The sequence below is a fragment of the Oryx dammah genome, unplaced genomic scaffold (genome assembly GCF_014754425.2).
Source record: "Oryx dammah isolate SB20612 unplaced genomic scaffold, SCBI_Odam_1.1 HiC_scaffold_29, whole genome shotgun sequence".
Classification (NCBI taxonomy): Eukaryota; Metazoa; Chordata; class Mammalia; order Artiodactyla; family Bovidae; genus Oryx; species Oryx dammah.
Window position 1 is genome coordinate 16,211,891 of NW_024070213.1, and position 19,115 is coordinate 16,231,005.

At 46.6% G+C, this 19,115-nt stretch overlaps 1 protein-coding gene across 3 annotated transcripts; it reads left to right on the forward strand.

Annotated features, from left to right (window-relative positions):
• The first annotated feature begins 2,460 nt into the window (after nt 1-2,460).
• COPS7A (COP9 signalosome subunit 7A) lies at nt 2,461-8,802 on the forward strand. 3 transcript variants are annotated; one of them, XM_040235015.1, is made up of 8 exons: nt 2,461-2,630; nt 3,097-3,301; nt 5,176-5,251; nt 5,481-5,569; nt 6,376-6,578; nt 7,369-7,474; nt 7,642-7,793; nt 7,941-8,802. In XM_040235015.1, exons 2-8 carry the CDS (start codon nt 3,140-3,142, stop codon nt 7,978-7,980), a joined length of 828 nt encoding a protein of 275 aa, XP_040090949.1. In that variant the 5' UTR covers nt 2,461-2,630; nt 3,097-3,139; the 3' UTR covers nt 7,981-8,802. The 3 variants fall into 3 exon arrangements, with proteins under 3 accessions (XP_040090949.1, XP_040090950.1, XP_040090951.1); XM_040235016.1 differs by having other exon boundaries at nt 2,516-2,743; XM_040235017.1 differs by having other exon boundaries at nt 2,516-2,657.
• The last annotated feature ends 10,313 nt before the right edge of the window (nt 8,803-19,115 follow it).

A 19,115-nucleotide genomic window follows, 5' to 3' on the forward strand; every position in this document is an offset into this window, starting at 1 on the left:
CAAAAGTATCAGTAGTTGCCAGGGGTGGGAGGTGGAGAGAGATAACTAGGCAGATCATAGGGAATTTTTAGGGCAAGGATATTATATATATATTATATATAATAATTATAGATATATGTCATTATACAGTTTTCCAAACCCAATGAATGTATGCCACCAAGAGTCAACCCTTAGGTAAAATTTTGACCATGCTGCACAGCATGTAGGATCTTAGCTTCCCAACCAGGGATGGATCTCATGCTCCCTGCAGTGGGAGCATGGAGTCTCAAGCACTGGACCACCAGGGAAGTCCCTAGACTGATGTTAATAATGGAGATTATGCACGTGTAGGCTCAGGGCCTATATGGCAAACCTCTGTACCTTCCTCTCAATTTTATTGTAAACCTAAAACTGTTCTAAAAATATGGTCTTTAAAACATTGAACAAATAAAGATCTGGCACATAATAAAACATATATTGTCTCATTTCTCATTCTTTCCTCATATTTCTCTTTTTCCTTTCCTTTTTAAATATTAATAGATATGGTTAGATCGAATAATTATTTGGTTCCTCCACACTTTGGATGGTTTTTTATGCCTTTGATTCCTTCTAACTTTCAGGTATCAACTCATTTATTCTTCTTTCTCCTCCCCTGCCTCTTCCTCCTCATTTTTTTCATCTCCTCTCTTTTCCCTGTTTACTTAACTCCCCGAGGAGGCCTGTTTTTCCATTTGGAAAAGAGAAACAATAATGAATTGTTTTAAGTATCAAATGAATAAGTAAACTATTAGCTCAGTGCCTCACCCGAAAGCTCCAAGACATCATTAACTTTGCTCTCATTTGACCTTCTGCAAGGCCAGTATGAAATATAGGACACTATAGAAATGTTCGGAGAAGGCAACAGCACCCCACTCCAGTACTCTCACCTGGAAAATCCCATGGACGGAGGAGCCTGGTAGGCTGCAGTCCATGGGATCGCTAGGAGTAGGACACGACTGAGCTACTTCATTTTACTTTTCACTTTCACTTTCATGCATTGGAGAAAGAAATGGCAACCCACTCCAGTGTTCTTGCCTGGAGAATCCCAGGAACAGTGGAGCCTGGTGGGCTGCCGTCTCTGGGGTCGCACAGAGTCGGACACGACTGAGGTGACTCAGCAGCAGCATAGAAATGTTACTTGTTTATTTTTTTCACCTAAAGTATTACGGTGAATTGGAAAGATTTGAAAACACATGGGTTTTGAAAATCCAGGTTTGAAAACACATGGGTTCCACGTAAAGTCGATTTTTATGAGCTTCAGTTTTTCTAAGCTGTAGAGTAAGAGTAACAATATATGCCTTCCCTCTTTTTTTTTTCCTTCCCCAGGAAGTAAAAGAGTCAATATTACAGAAAAGCATCACTGTATAAACACATGTAATCATGATAAGATGGTGTCCTGGAGTCACAATGGGGACTCTGTTACAAGAATTCAGTGGGATACAGTTTTAATTTTAAAAGATGTCTGATCACTAGTTCAATTTGTTCAATTCAATAGTTAAATTCAATTTGTTGTTTAGTTGCTAAGACTCTTTTGCGACCCCATGGACTAGAGTCTGTCAGGCTTCTCTGTCCATGGGATTTCCTAGGCAAGAATACTGGAGTGGGTTGCCATTTCCTTCTCCAGGGGATCTTCCCAACCAAGGGATCAAACCGGAGTCTCCTGCATTTCAAGGTAGATTCTTTACCATTGAGCCACCAGGGAATATTCAATACATGGTAGTTATTACTATCTCCTTTATTGTTTCCACTTTTTTCTCTTGCTCCTCCAAAAATATGAGTGGTTGCTATACCCAGATGATCTCTGTTACTGGACTTCTATTACTGATGTCGTCATCTTCTCTTCTCTTCATCCTACCTTCCTTTTTTCTTTCTGACCCTCTCTTCCGATCACAGCTTTCCTCTCACCTCAACCACCCCAAGAAGCCAGAAGTCGAGCTATTAGGCTGCTGCTGCTGCTAAGTCGCTTCAGTCGTGTCCGACTCTGTGCAACCCCATCGACGGCAGCCCACCAGGCTCCCCCGTCCCTGGGATTCTCCAGGCAAGAACACTGGAGTGGGTTGCCATTTCCTTCTCCAATGCATGAAAGTGAAAAGTGAAAGTGAAGTCGCTCAGTTGTGTCCGACCCTTAGCGACCCCATGGACTGCAGCCCACCAGGCTCCTCCGTCCATGGGATGCTCCAGGCAAGAGTACAGGAGTGGGTTGCCATTTCCTTCTCCGAGCTATTAGGCAGGCAGCTTAGATCTAACTCTGAACAAGCCCGGACCTGCCGGAGACTAGGAGCCCCCCCTTCATTTAGTGTCTAGCACCCGACCAACAATAAAGTTTTATTGAAACAGAGCAGGAAAAAAAGCCGCCCATCAGCCTTTCCTCAACAGCCAATCAGAGAGCAGAATGCCTGCGTCGCTCTCCGGAGCTTCAGCAGTCAGAGGCGAGGGCGGGGCATGTCGCGCCCGAAATCCGCCCCATAAGAGCGGAAGTGCGGCCGGAAGCCAGCCATAGAGTTTAGGGGCCAGACTGACCCTGCAGGGAGGTGGCAGGAAAAGCTGAGAACAGCTGCCGGAGGTGACGGAGCGGTGGCCCCGCCCGGTGCGCTGGAAGACGGAGCTTCCAGGTAGCGGGCCGCAGAGTCTGACCCAGAGTACGACGGGGTAGCCGGCGGGAGCCCACGGTCCCTCGGCGGCCTCTTTAAGGGAGGGGGCGGAGCCACGTGAAAGGATCGCTAGGGTGAGGTCACGTGGTGTGGGGCACCTGCGGGGCACAGTGGATATTTGGGGGAGCGTCGTCTTTGGGGTGGACTCTATGTGACATCCCTTTCCCCCACTGAGACTTGTGCCTTGGAGTTCCATGGGGTGCACGTGGTGGGATTTGGGGATAGGCTCAGACATGGGGGAGGTGGGCGTGACAACGCTGTATCAGCCAGGGTGCCATCCAAGTGGCTGATCTAGGATTCCTAAGATACGAGGGTTACACTGCGGTTACAGAGTGGCTCAGTGCCTCTGCAATCCAGCCCGTAGGCCTTGTGCTTTCCAGCTTCCCCAGTCCAGAAACCTCCAGCTTCCCATCCTCTTTCCTTGCAGCTGCAGACTTCCTGAGCCCAGGTCCCCCCAGCTCAGCGCCAACATGAGTGCGGAGGTCAAGGTGACGGGGCAGAACCAGGAGCAGTTTCTGCTCCTGGCCAAGTCCGCCAAGGGGGCAGCGCTGGCCACACTCATCCACCAGGTGCTGGAGGCCCCTGGTGTCTACGTGTTTGGGGAACTGCTGGATATGCCTAATGTTAGAGAGGTGGGTTCCTGACCTGGATAGCTCCCAAGGAGGCTTGGGGCTAAAGACTAAGAATGGGTGGACAGGGCTCATTTTGCAACCGGATAACCATTCAGCTGAATAAGAGCTTGTGATTCAGAATAGGAGACCTGATTCCAGCCTGTCTCCATCAATGTCATGGCTCTTAATAATCATATTACCTTGATTGTAGTGTGTGTTATTTGCTCAGTCGTATCTGACTCGTTGTGACCCCATCGACTGTAGCCCACCAGGCTCATCTGTCCATGGAATTCTCCAGGCAAGGATACTGGCATAGGTTGCCATTTCCTACTCCAGGGGATCTTCCCCAGGAAGGGATCAAACTCGGGTCTCCTGCATTGCAGGCAGATTTTTTACTGTCTGAGCCACCAGGGAAGCCTGTTACCTTATCAGGTCACTTTTATTTTAGGACCTACATTTTCTTTTTAAAAACTGGACATGGGGGCTTCCCTGGTAGTCCGGTGGTTAAGACTCCACCTTCCAATGCAGGCGGTGGAGGTTTGATCCCAGGTGGGGAAACTAAGATCCCACATGCCACATGGTATGGCCACAAAAACAAAACAAAATGGACCTGTTAACTGCCCCTCAGTGTCGTAGAAATCAGGTGAGATTATGCGAAAGTGTAAAGTCTGGTACAAATAGAAGGAATGAATGTGAAATTGTCATGACCGGTAAATTCACTTAATTTAGCTAAGGTAGAAGTTATCTTTCTCTTCAAGACACACAATAATATTGCTAGGAACACAGGGGAGAGAACTGTTGCCATAGAAGTGATAGAATGAAGAGTTTAAAGTCCAGAGTGAGTAGATTACCAAGATGTATGGCACTAGCCAAAGTTCTAAGATACTATGACAGTGGTAGGTGGGTGAACTCTGAGTAAATTTTTTGAGGGCCAGTGATTGAGTCAATGCAGTTAACCTTTCGGGATCCTTCTTGTCCAAAGAAAACTGGCCGCCTTCTTTCCCTGCTTTCCTGTGCAGTGGAATCAGACAGAATCAAGGGGAAGGAAAAGAGGTAGGTTTGGGGTGCCTGTTTAGCACTCTTCTAGTCATCTGGGAATACCAGAAAAGTACAAACCACGGGGCTCCCCTTTTGAAACATACATTCCAGTTGCAGAGATAAGATGAATGGATATCCATGTATAAATCACTTATTTAGCAAGTATTTATCAGCAGAGCCAAGTACATGCACATTTCTGCTAGATCTGAGTGGGATAGCTGGAGCCAGGTCTGTAATCTTGTTGAAAGACATTGTTAGGTAACAGCATCAGGTGGGCTTTGATGGACTAAGTGGGTGATCAGTGGTAGGAGGAGAGGAGGCCTGGGTGGACTGGCTTGGGTGATGCACGCTCCCAGCTGAGGCCAGTCTGAAGCAAAGGCATCTCCCAATGCCGGCTCAGATCCTGCAGCTGTCCAGGGAGTGAGGCCAAGGCGGAAGTCCTTGGTGAATTGGCAAGTACAGCAGACTCCCTAAAGGTATTCAAATTGAGAAATACTAGATATACTCTTAAGGATGAAACAACAGTTTGTAATGTCCGGGGAGTGTGCCTGTGTGTGAGATGTGTTAGATAACTAAACACTATGAAAGTTTTTGACTTTAGAGTAGGAATTGGGAGGCAGATGGAGGAAGAGGGTGTTGTGGGTCTGGGGGACAGAATCAACAAAGGCCTGGAGGTGAAAATGAGGCTTCCTTGGGGAGAGCAATCAGAGATGCAGAGAATTCTTTTCGGTGTGCTGGGAGAGCTAATGTTGGAGGGGAAAGCTGGGCCCAGAGATTGAAGTTCAAACAGGCAGAGTCTGGAGGGTGGAGAGAGAGGCCCTTCCCATCACCGCTTCCCTTCCCTCGTGTTTCCGCAGCTGGCTGAGAGCGACTTCGCTTCCACGTTCCGGCTGCTCACAGTGTTTGCTTATGGGACATATGCTGACTACTTAGGTAACCGGAGGGGTTGGAGCTATGGAGACTAGAGGTGGGAGAAGGGCAATTTACAGAGGGACTTATAAGACATTCCTGGGGTACCTGACTTAGATCCTTGGGTACACAGGGTCGGAGTCAAGACCTGAATTGGCATGGAAAACTAAAAAAAAAAAAAAAAAAAGGGCAGGAGGCTAGGACTTCCCACAAAAGTGCAAATCAGGATTTCCTACACTTTATTTTTTTCTAGCCGAAGCCCGGAATCTTCCCCCACTCACAGAGGCTCAAAAGAACAAGCTTCGACACCTATCGGTCGTCACCTTGGCTGCCAAAGTCAAGGTGAGTGACAGTCCCTACCGGGTCCTGAGTCACAGAACACCTTTCTGTATGTCCCTTCTCGAGAGTCCATCAGAAGGGAATGGTCACCGTGTTGCTTCTTCTTGCCCCCCCCCCGCAACAATCCTCCAGGTCCCACATCTGAACTCCATTACCTTCAGCATTTGGGGCTGAATATGATTCTGCTAGTTTTCTCTTTTGCTTTTCAACCAACTCAGGTTCTAAGTAAAACACCTTTTGCATTTGGATTCAGAATAGCAACACGGATGCTGCTGGCTGTGTCCTTCAACAGCCCTCTCCTCCCCTAAGATCCTGCAAGCTGTACCATGTGACCAAAAAGAAAGAAATCTATAACCCAGAAGTGTTACACATTTGTATCCACTGTTGGGTCCTGTTTTTGACTATCCCCCCACCCATCTGCATCTCTGACAGAGAGTGAGTTGTTACCTCACTCTCTCTCATGCTTATGGTTTTACTTAAACCAGGCTGTCTCCTGTGAGATGCCTCTTTGGAAGTAGATGGAGGAGCTCCAGACCTCCCCCACACCACATCCTTCCGTGATGTCAGGCGGGTTCTTTACCACTAGCGCCACCTGGGAAGTCCAAGGGGGCATTTGTCTTTTATTTAAGATTCTCACCCTGTTATTTCTCAGGTGGGAATACTTGTTATTTATGTTGCCTTAGAACCGGCCTCTTAGAGGAGGTGATCAGGAGTAGGAGTGGAAGGTGGGCAGGGGGATAGAGAGAAGGGGGTCTTGGAAGCCGTCTCTGCCGCAGTCCCACACAGACCCCGCCGCCCTGGGGCCCCAGTGTATACCCTATGCAGTGCTGCTGGAGGCGCTGGCCCTGCGCAACGTGAGGCAACTAGAAGACCTGGTCATCGAGGCTGTGTACGCCGACGTGCTGCGCGGCTCTCTGGACCAGCGTCACCAGCGGCTGGAGGTCGACTACAGCATTGGGCGGGACATCCAGCGCCAGGACCTCAGCGCCATCGCCCGGACCCTGCAGGAGTGGTGAGGCCCCAGGAAGGGAGGGGTGCTTTTGGAGAGGGAGGAGGGCTGGGCAGGGCAGAGGATGAGACTTCGGAAGGGAAGGAGGAGGGGTGGGGGGCCAGAGGGAGAAGCATGCCTGGAGTACCTGGTGTGGGCGGAGGTGGTAACCTTGAGTGGTAGTCCCCTGGCAGGTGGGTCACCCGTCTCAGGCTGGATGCAGCTCCCCCGATCTGTGACCAGCACTGTCCACAGACCACTGGCCTCTCCCACGTCTGTTTTCTCTGTGTTCTTGTCTGACTTCAGTTTGTTAACGTGCCTTCCTTTTTTCCTCTGTAACCTTTCCCTGTTTCTGTTTTAGTTCCTACTCCCATTTGGGGGGGGCTTCCAAGGCAGGTAAAGAACCTGTCTGCAATACAGGAGACCCAGGTTCAGTCCCTGGGTTGGGAAGATCCCCTGGAGAAGAACATGGCAACCCACTCCAGTATTCTTGCCTGGAGAATCCCATGGACAGAGGAGCCTGGTGGGCTATAGTCCATAGGGTCGCAAAGACTCTGACACAACTGAGCAACTAACACTTGCCCTTTCCCGTCTTGCACATCACTTCAGGCACTGCCTATCTCCTCCCTTTTCCTCCCTGAGTGTCCTTCTGTCCTGGGAATTTTGTCACAGGCGGTCCCCAGGTGCCCTGGCGAAGCTTCTAGCTCAGACAGGGTTCCTGACACCAGGACCGAGGGGTCTCCCTGAGTCTTTTCCTCGTGAATCTCTGGTCAACGCCCTCCCGTGCTGACCGCCTCCCCACCAATTCCCACAGGTGTTTGGGCTGTGAGGTGGTCCTGTCGGGCATTGAGGAGCAGGTGAGCCGGGCCAACCAGCACAAGGAGCAGCAGCTGGGCCTAAAGCAGCAGATCGAGAGTGAGGTGAGCGGTTGGGGGCCAGCTGGCTGGACCCAGCTCCTCCTCCGGCCTGGGCCGCTTGTCTGAGGCAGAGGGGTTTGGGCAGCAGCGGTGGAGACAGACCAGGTGGGCAGGGATGGTCGGGGTCTGGAACCTTCCTTGTTTTCCTCCCATTCCTTTCCTCTGGGTAGGTCGCCAACCTGAAGAAAACCATTAAGGTTACAACAGCCGCAGCGGCCGCGGCCACATCTCAGGACCCTGAGCAGCACCTCACTGAGCTGAGGGAGCCGGCCCCAGGCACTAACCAGCGCCAGCCCAGCAAGAAAGCCTCCAAGGGCAAGGGGTGAGCGGGTGTGGGGGCCACTTGAGTCCAGGCTGCCTGCTCCTGCCTCCCTCATCCCTTCAGACGCTTGCAGGGGTCAGGAATGGGGGGTTGCAGTGCCTAGCAGTTCCCTACAGCACCCTCTGTCTCTCTTTCCACCTTAACCAGGCTCCGAGGGAGCGCCAAGATTTGGTCCAAGTCGAACTGAAAGGACTGTCATTTCTTCTCGGGATGTGGGGTGCTCACTGCCCACCTGCCAGCCTCGTAGGAGTCCTCAGCCTTCCTGTGCCCCTGGCCAGCTGATAATCTAGGTTCCTGACCCCTAGCCCTGCCAGCTCCCATCCCTGCTCCCCCACCCCCTAGCATAGGCCACACCTTCTCCAGGGAGGAGGGAAGTACAAGTCATGGTTTTGTTGGTACTTTTTGTTTCACATGACTTTCTTACGTGTTCCATTGTCCCCTCCTCCTCCCCGCCACACTCTTCGCCCTGTTTCTTTAGGACCCAGCATCTGCCCCCATTCACTACACACCACTGTCCCCAGCATAACGCCCTCCAAGTTCCTTTCCTGCCGCCCACTCCTTGCATGCCTCTCCCCGCCTGCCCCCACCCCCCCACCCCCCAGCCTGTTAAGGCAGCATCCAAAGAGCCATAGGGCTCCCACCTTTATTCCCACGCCAAGAGCTCTGGGAGCCAACCTGCCATTCTAGGAGCCGCTGGACACTTGCAGCCTAGAATCTTGTCCCTCTGCAGCCGTTCCCATCCTCTCTCCCCTGGTCGGGTCCTGGGAGCACTGCTGCTCCAGTGATCCCAGAGCCTCAAGATAGCTGTTCTCAAGCTGTCATGAGATGGCTCTTTCTTGGCCCTGGCTGTCCTTGAAAGCCTGACAGCCATCCTGGAAGGATTTATACTTCCTCTTGTGAGTTTGGTGGGGAACGGGAGGGGATGTAGATTGTATAAAAAGAGTATATATACATATATCTATATATAACATGACACACAAATAAATCTATGAGGAGTCTCTACAAACTATCTCACCAGCCATGCAGGGGGTGTCTTCTGTCTTTGGTATTTGTGAACGCAAAGAAGGCTCTTTCCCAGCCCACTCTAAAGCAAAGTGCCAGAAAAACAAGAGAACCAGGTACTATGCCGAAGCCCACTGGGTACCTGGAGACCTAGATCCTAGGCCGTTGGACTTTTAACAGATTGCTCAGTATGTCGGCATTCATTCAGGAGCCGAGGGCACTTGCTGAGCGCCAGCACGTGCTCAGCTGGAGATGCAAAATGATGGTCACTGTCCCTGCTCTCAGGGAACTCCGAGTTCAGCCTGTTTACGTCCACTTCATAGAATTGTAGGGGAAGAGTTGATAGTAAACTTCGATTTTTGCATTAAAACCACACAGGAAGGCTTCCCTGGTGGCTAAGTGGTAGAGAATCTGCCTACCAATGCGGGAGACACAAGTTCGATCCCTGATTGGGCAGATCCCAAAGGCCGCAGAGTGGCTAAGCCTGTGCACCACAGCTACTGACTCCATGCTGTAGAGCCCGGGAGCTGCAACTGCTGAGCCCACGTGCCACAACTACCGAAGCCTGTGTACCCTAGCACCCGTGCTCCACAGCAAGAGAAGCCGCCGCAATGAGAAGCCCATACACCACAACTAGAAGAACCCCAAAAAGCCTGAGCAACAGTGAAGACCCAGCACAGCCGAAAATAAGTAAATGAAAGCAAATCACACAGGACTCTTAGGGCTCAGTAAGAAGCCGCAGTTGGACTCCTGTCCCCTGTCCATGGCAGAGCATTCGAGAGGTGTGCTGAGAGGTTTGGTCCCCTTGGCTCAGTGCTCTGCTGTGCACATCCTAAACTTAGGGTGCTCTAGTGTAAGGGACAGTTGGTCTCCCACTTGCATGAGAGGCAGTTGCCTCCTGAGGGTCCCAGTGTTGACCGAGCCGCTTTCCCTAGCTTGTGCTGTCCTCTAGGGGGAGACTATCGTTTGCTGCTGCTACTGCTGCTGCTGAGTTGTTTACTGGTCTTAAAGTATCAGTTGAGGTAGAATTGGAAGTAGGGGTGGATCCTGAGTGTTTGGTTAAAAGTGGGCTGGGTGAGTCTGTTGTCTTGAGGGGCAGTGGAGACTTACTGAGCCCAGTCCAGTGAGCCCTGTCGTCGCAGTTGACGCTCTTGGCCTCTCATTTTAGCTTTGGTCTAGACTAGCTTCTTGTTCAGTCGCTAAGTTGACTCTGTGACTCCATACCCTGTAGTATACCAAACTCTCCTGTCCTTCACTATCTCCCAGAGTTTGCTCAAACTCATATCCACTGAGTCAATGATGCCATCCAACCGTTTTATCCTCTGTTTTCCCCCTTCTCCTGTCCTCAATCTTTAGGGTAAACTTTTCCAGTGAGTTGGCTCTTCGCATCAGGTAGCCAAAGTATTGGAGCCTATTGAGACTTTCGCATCTTGACTCAAGTCTTTACCTTTGAAATAAATCCCTTTGTCCTCCCACACTGTCCATTTGTGTAGAAGTCGCTAACTCCTGGTGTTTCGAGCTTGTGTCCCCTCCCTCTGCCCATACCCCTCTTTTTCCTTGAACTTTAATATCTCTTTTTCCTGTAAGCTGCCTCCAGCTCTGGCTCCATAACTGCCCTGTTCCCTGCAGTTCCAACCTTCAGTGAGTGGCTCCAGGGTCTGATGTGGGTGGTCCTGGCCTGCCAGGTCCTATACCTAGAGGGAGAAGGGGCCATTCACAGCCTCAGGGACATGCAAATGCAGTTTGTCTTTGACTTACAAAGACGGAGCACTTGCCTCCCCAGACTTGGATGTGGGGGAGTGAATTATTGTGGACTGTTTTGACCATGGAATTGGTTCAGAATTTATGGATTCCCACGTGGCGGTAGTGGTAAAGAGCCTGCCTGCCAATGCAGCAGATGCAAGAGATGCAGGTTCAATCCCTGGGTTAGGAAGATCCCCTGGAGGTGGAAATGGCAACCCACTCCAGTATTCTTACCTGGAAAATCCTATGGACAGAGGAGCCTGGTGGGATACAATTCATAGGATCACAGAGTCGAACAGGACTGAAGTGACTTAGCACATTAGAGATTCCATGTATAACAAAGCCTAGGGTTCCAGGAAAATTCTCCCAGCCGAAAATTCTCATCACTTGTACATTCTCACATGAAGCTCCCAACTCGATGGCAACCCTAGCTAGAGGAGCTTAGGGCTGGGCCACTGTGATAGGAGGAGAAAGAGAACTTGCCTTCATGCGAATTCAGAGTTCACACACATGAAACAGGTAACTTTTAGAAGGTTAAGCCAAGGTCTCTGGACATAAAAAGTGCATTTGGACTGGGGTGCACCTTTCTACACAAAAAGCAAAGACAGTGTCTCCAGTCGTTATTTGATGTGTGTGCGTGCATGCGTGCTCAGTCATGTCCAACTCTTTCTGACCCCGTGGACTGTAGCCCACCAGCCTCCTCTGTCCATGGGATTCTCCAGGCAAGAATACTGGAGTGGGCTGCCATTTCCTTCTCCAGGGGATCTTCCTGACCCAGGTCTCCCAGATTCCTCTTCTCAAACCCGTGTCTCTTGCATCTCCTGCGTTGGCAAGCAGATGCTTTACCACCGGCACCACCTGGGAAGCCCATATTTGATGAGATCCTACTAAAGAGAAGTGAGAAATTCTCTGCTTAGGTGTATCTTCCAACATGGGTGGAGAGACAGTAGTTTAGAGGGGCATGTCTAGGCAGTGAGTGAGTTCTCTGTTGCTGTGTAACAAATTACCCTGAAACCTAGTGGCTTAAAACAACACATAGTTATTATCTCGGTTTCTTCCGCCTAGAAATCTGCACAACTCAGCACTACAGTTTTCTGCTGAGTTTTCAGGGTCGCTTCCAAGGCTACCGCAGGGTGTGAGTGAGGGTGTCTCAGCTCAGGGTTCCAGTGGGTGGGACTTACTTCCAGGCATAGCCTGGGATTGTCAGCAGGATTCCCTACCTCCCTACCTCTGGGTTGTCAGGCTGAGGTCCTCACTCCTTGGCTGACTATAGGTCAGAGGCTGCCCCCTTCGTCAGAGCGAGAGCCAGAGACCACCCAGCAAGGTGAAAGCCCAGTCTTCTGTAACCTAATTGGGGAGGAAACATCCCAGTCATTTGCCAGTCACCAGGTCCAGCCTAGTGATTGTTAGAAGGCAAGGATCTTTGGAAGGTGTGTCGGAGGTGTCCTACCACAAGCAGTTTTTTTGGTCCATCAGCATCAGAATCATCAGGGCAGCTTTTGAAAATGCATATTGCTGGACCCAACTCGCACCCCGGTTCCTACTAATTCAGATCTCTGTGGTTGGACTGGAAAATGGGACTTCACTGCCCATTGACTCAGCTCAGAGCTGTGATGGCCCATTTATGTAAGCAGACTTGCCCAGATTAGTGGGCAAGCCGAACAGGCTTCAACCATTGGGCCTTGGAGGACAGATGGGGAGGCCAGGGGCACCATCCGGGAGAGAAAAATGAGCAAATGTGAAACTCTTGAGTACAGAACCTGTCTGTTCTCTGAGATTCTTAACTATATGCTTACATAATTAAGTTCGTGGTAAGTACTAAGAAGTATAGGGTGACACGACCTTACCAGAGAATCTACTTCTCATCTGGGGTCAGGGAAGCCTCCTGCGAGGATGTGACCTTTAAATTGAAACTAGATACCCAAGTAGCAGTTAACCTGATAAAGAAAGGGGAGGATGAGCATTCTGAGTGGGAGGAATGGTGGGAAGAAGGCCGAGAGCTGGAAAGTTTTCTTCCTGTGACCTGCTTTGGCTCCCTAAAGTGAAATGTATTGTTCGGGGCACAGGACAGGGAATACAGTTCTATGCTTCTACTAATTGTTCATGTAGCCAATCAATTAATAAATATATCTTGACTGAAAAATCTGAAATAATACAAATCATAATGCATATATTATACTTCCGGGCATTGGGATTTTGGGTGACTTTCATCTTTTTGCCCATCTCTATTTTCCAATCTTTCTATGATAATTGCTAATGAAAAATATTATTTATTATTAAGTACTGTTAGTAATATTTATTAAGCACTTACTGTGATCAAGCACTCTTAGTGCTTTATGGACATAAACTCATCTAATACAACAACCTTCTGAGGTTAATATCACTACCGTCCGCTTCTAAAGATGACGGACGTGGTACAGAGAAGTCTCCTTAACCTGCCTAGGGTCACACAGGTGGTAAGTGGAGTAGACTCACCCTACCCTGTCTGACAGTCCTGGACAGAACGCACAGAGCAGTTATCTGAGATCTGTGGTGAACAGTAAACAAAGCAGGGACGTCCCTGGTGGTCCAGTGGTTGGGACCCATGTGCTTACTCTGCTGAGGGCCTGGGTTCGATCCCTGGGAACTGGGATCCTGCAAGCCACACACTACTACCAGAAAAACCCAAAATGCAAACAAGCAAACGAAGTAAATGGTAGTTGGGAGAAAGACACCAGAATTCAAAGTTCCACTGAAGCAGTGGTGAGTTTTTCTTTCCCCCCACTCCTCCAGTATCACCGGGAATGAACTCAAAGGCAGCCCAAACCTAGAAGTGCACATCTGGTGTGAGCTGAAAGGCTCCCCTTGCAGCCCTCTGCTGCAGGTCTTAAGAAAGGGGCTCTGACAGTGAGGGGAAGTCCCCTCCTTCTTTCGCCTCTCCCCTCCAGCCCCACTGGACACCAGGGTGGCGGTAGCCACAGCAGCACGGTGACAGCAACGGTAGTTGGGCAGACACTGCAAACTCGGAGCCTTTCTGTCTGACCACTGGAGCTCTGGGCACAAAAATGTGGAGCAAATCTGCGCTTCTTTTTCCTTTCTCTCTTCTCTTATTTCTTGACCCAGACACATAGTAAGAAATGTCCAGCAGAGGGACTTCCCTGGTGGTCCAGCAGCTAAGACCCCCCAATACAGAAAGGCCCAAGTTAGATCCCTGGACAGGGAACTAGATCCTATATGCTGCAACTAAAGATCCAAGCGCCACAACTAAGACATGGCTCAGCCAAATGTTAAAAAAAAAAAAAAAAAATGGGGGGCGAGGGGGTAAAAAAAAAAAAAAATGTCCAGCAGAGCAGAGAAACTAAAACTCTGACTTTTGGGCCAGAGGATTGGAAAGAGAAGCTCCAGAAAACCAGAAAGTACTAGGAGATCACAGAAAGAGAAATCCAGAGAGCAGCCCAGATAGCTCTGTGCAAACTCCTGGGCTCACCTCTGAGCTGTGCAAGGATAAATCTGACCCTGAACAGCTTATGTGAAGCCTTGTGAGCTGAGCTATAGGATGGGCCACTGTCCAGGTCTGACTGGCCACTGGGTGGCACACATGTAGGACTGATCCAAATAGCACTGCAAACTGAAAATTAAATTGACATTGGAACCACAGTGCAAAAAAAGGCAGGTTGCTGCCTGACTCTAATCTGGTCGATCACTTGCTGAAACAGAGGATATTCTCTTTAGTATTTTCATAAGACTCAGAGTCTTGAAACTGTATTCAGACTTTCAGGGTATGATCTGAAATTACTCAGCATACAAAGAGCTCTCTAGGAAAAGCCAGAGATAATAGAGTTTTTGGAAGGCAAAGACTCCAAAACAGTATAACTATACTGGAAGAAGAAAGGGAGAATGCTCTTGAAACAAATGAAAATATATTAATAAAAAGTTTCAACAAAGAAGTAAAAGGTACAAAGAAGAAGTAAATGGAGATTTTAGAACCAAAAAATAGGAATAACCAAAATAAAATCTTCGCTGGATAGGTTTTAATAGCAGAATGAAGATGACAGACAAAAGCATGAGTTTGAAGGTAGATCAATATAAATTATGCAATTTGGGGGAATTCACTAGTGGTCCAGTGGTTAAGACTTGAGCTTTCGCTGCCAGGGCCTGGGTTCAATCCCTGATCAGGGAACAAAGATCCCACAAGCCGAGCGGCACAGCCAAAAAAAAAAAAAAAATTATGAAATCTAAACAACAGATAAAAAAAGATAAAAAACAAAAACAAACAAAAAAATGACCAGAGCCTCAGGGCCTGTCGAACAATATTAAAAGGTCTAACATTTGGGTCAACAGATTCTCAGAAGGTGAGGTGAAAAATACAGAACAGAAAACTTATTAGAATGGAAAATAATTTAAAAAATAATATGTGTATATGTATAACTGAATCACTTTTTAAGTCAACTATAGTTCAATAAAATATATATATTAAGGAAAAAAAGAAATCGTAGCTATAAACATCAGTTCAGTTCAGTTGTTCAGTCGTGTCTGACTCTTTGCGACCCCACGGACTATAGCCAGGCCTCACTGTCCACAACCAACTCCCGGAGTTTACTCAAACTCATGTCCATCGAGTTGGTAATGCCATCCAATCATCTCATCCTCTGTTGTCCCCTTCCCTTCCCGCCTTCAATCTTTCCCGGCATCAGGGTCTTTGCAAAGGAGTCAGATTTTTGCATCAGGTGGCTAAAGATTGGAGTTTCAGCTTCAGCATCAGTCCTTCCAATGAATATTCAGAACTGATTTCCTTTAGGATTCATTGGTTGGACGTTCTTGCTGTCCAAGGGACTCTCAAGAGTCTTCTCCAACACCACAGTTCAAAAGTATCAATTCTTCGGTGCTCATCTCTCTTTATAGTCCAACTCTCACATCCATACATGACTATTGGAAAAACCATAGTTTTGACTAGATGGACCTTTGTTGGCAAAGTAATGTCTCTGCTTTTTAATATGCTGTCTAGATTGGTCATAACTTTTCTTTAAAGGAGTAAGCGTCTTTTAATTTCTTGGCTGCAGTCACCATCTACAGTGATTTTGGAGCCCCCCCAAAATAAAGTCTGACACTGTTTCCATTGTTTCCCCATCTATTTGCCATGAAGCGATGGGACCAGATGCCATGATCTTAGTTTTCTGAATGTTGAGCTTTAAGCCAACTTTTTCACTCTCCTCTTTCACTTTCATCAAGAGGCTCTTTTTTTCTTCTTTGCTTTCTGCCATAAGGGTGGTATCATCTGCATATCTGAGGTTATTGTTATTTCTCCCAGCAATCTTGATTCCAGCTTGTGCTTCTTCCAGCCCAGCATTTCTCATGATGTACTCTGCATATAAGTTAAATAAACAGGGTGACAATATACAGCCTTGACGTACTCCTTTTCCTATTTGGAACCAGTCTGTTGTTCCATGTCCAGTTCTAACTGTTGCTTCCTGACCTGCATACAGATTTCTCAAGAGGCAGGTCAGGTGATCTGGTATTCCCATCTTTTTAAGAATTTTCCACAGTTTGTTGTGATCCACACAGTCAAAAAAGGCTTTGATGTAGTCAATAAAGCAGAAGTAGATATTTTTCTGGAACTCTCGTGCTTTTTTGATGATCCAGTGGGTGTTGGCAATTTGATCTCTGGTTCCTCTGCCTTTTCTAAAACCAGCTTGAACACCAGGAAGTTCACAGTTCACGTACTGTCGAAGCCTGGCTTGGAGAATTTTGAGCATTACTTTACTAGTGTGTGAGATAAGCGCAATTGTGCGGTAATTTGAGCATTATTTGGCATTGCCTTTCTTTGGGACTGGAATGAAAACTGACCTTTTCCAGTCCTGTGGCCACTGCCAAGTTTTCCAAATTTGCTGGCATATTGAGTGCAGCACTTTCACAGCATCATATTATAAGATTTGAAATAGCTCAACTGAAATTCCATCACCTCCACTAGCTTTGTTCGTAGTGATGCTTCCTAAGGCCCACTTGATTTCACACTCCAGGATGTCTGGCTCTAGGTGAGTGATCACACCATCGTGATTATCTGGGTCGTGAAAATCTTTTTTGTACAGTTCTTGTGTGTATTCTTGCCACCTCTTCTTAATATCTTCTGCTTCTGTTAGGTTCATACCATTTCCATCCTTTATTGTCCTCATCTTTGGATGAAATGTTCCCTTGGTATCTCTAATTTTCTTGAAGAGATCTCTAGTCTTTCCTGTTCTGCTGTTTTCCTCTATTTCTTTGCAGTGATCACTGAGGAAGGCTTTCTTATCTCTCCTTGCTATTCTTTGAAACTCTGCATTCAAATGTGTATATCTTTCCTTTTCTCCTTTGCCTTTAGCTTCTCTTCTTTTCACAGCTATTTGTATGGCCTCTTCAGACAACCACTTTGCCTTTTTGCATTTCTTTTTCTTGGGGATGGTCTTGATCCCTGTCTTCTGTACAATGTCATGAACCTCTGTCCATAGTTCTTCAGGCATTCTGTCTATGAGATCTAACCCTTTGAATCTATTTCTCACTTCCATTGTATAATCATAAGGGATTTGATTTAGGTCATACCTGAATGGTCTAGCGGTTTTCCCTACTTTCTTCAAAGATAAACATACAGACTCAAGAGAGCAAACAGGATACACTCAAAGCAATCCATAACCAGACACATCATAATCAAATTGCTGAAAATTAAAGACAGAAAAACACTCTAAGGCCATTCAGAGAAAGACAACGCATTTCATATACAAAAACATATATCAAAAACAATGACTCAGATTACAGAAGATTTCTCATTAGCAGCTACAGAAGCCAGAATAAAGTGGAACAATGCTTAAAATGCTGAAAGGACACTGTCAACTCAGATTCTGTACCCAGTGAAAATATCACTCAGGAATGAATGTGGAATAAAGACATTCTTGGGTGGAGGAAAAGTATGAGAGTTTGTTACCATCAGATCTACTGTAAAAGAAACGCTAAAGGGTGGTCTTGAGACAGAAGAGAAATAACAGAAGAGACTTAAGATGTCAAAAATAAAGGAAGAGGTACTTCCCTAGTGATCCGGTGGTTAAGAATTTATGCTTCCACTGCTTGGGGTCAATCCCTGTTCAGGGAACTAGGTCCTATATGCCACAACTAAGGCCCAGTGCAGCTAACTAAATGAACAAATATTAAAAAAAAAAAAGTAAAAGGATGGGAATAGAAGTACCATGCAAATACTAATCAAAAGAAAGATGAAGTGGCTGTAGTAATATCAGACAAATTAACTTTAGAGCAAAGAAAATTACCAGGGATGAAGAACAATGATAAAAAGTTGTTTTCCAAGAAGACATAATTCAAAATGTCTCTGTGTCTAACTACAGAGCTTCAAAATACATGAAGCAGAAACTGATATATATCAAGGAGAAAATGGACAAGTCTACAGTTACAGAAAAAAAAAAGTCAAAACTGCTCTCCCAGTAATCAATGGAACAAGTAAACAAAATCAGTGAATATATAGCTGTATATGGCAACCCACTCCAGTACTCTTGCCTGGGAAATCCCATGGAAGGAGCCTGGTAGGCTACAGTCCATGGGGTTGCAAAGACTCAGACACAACTGAGCAACTTCACTTCATAGAACTGAATGATGCCATCAAACACCAGGAACTAATTAAAATTTCTAGAACACTCCCACAAGATAGTATAATACACTATTTTTTCTCCAAGTGCACACAGAACATTTACCAAGATAGATTATATCCTGGGTCATAAAATTAACAAATTTAAAAGGTCATACAAAGTAGATGTTCTGAGCATAATATAATTAAAACTAGAAATCAGTAACAGAAAGATAAAAAGGAAGTTGCCAAACACTTGGAAATTAAACAACACACTTCTAAACCCAGAGTCCAAAGGTAGTCTCAAAAGAAATTAGGAAATATTGTGAACTTAACAAAAAGGAAAATATAAAATATTAAAAATATGTATAATTACTAAAGTAGTGATTACAGGAAAAATTAGAGTATCAAATGCTTGCGTTAGAAAGGTCTAAAGTCAACAATCTGTACTTCTCTACCTTGAGAAGGTACATAAAGATGAGCAAAGGCAAGTAGGAGGAAAACCCAAGCGCAGAAAATAATGAATATGAAAACCAAAAAAAAAAAAAAAATCAATGAAACAAACATTGATTCTTTGAAATGATCAATAAAATTGATAAACCTCTAGCCATACTGAACAAAAAGAAAAGAAAGTACAGATAACCAATATCAGAATAAAAGGAGATATCACTGCACACCCCACAAAGATTAAAGGTTAGTAAGGGAACTCTACAAATAATTCTACACACAAATCCAACAGCTTTGATGAATCAGACCAACTCTGAAAGTCACAAGTTACCAAAACGCAACCAAGAAGAGAGATGTAAATACAAATGTACAACCAGAAGACTTTCAGAAAATAGCAGAAGAAAATCTTAGTCAGATACCAAGAGTTCGGCAAAGTGTTCCTGGATATGACACCAAAATCATGATTCATAAAAGAAAAAAAAAAGTGGACTTCATCAAAATTTAGAATTTTACTTTGAAAAAGACAACACCAAAAAGAGGAAAAAACAAAC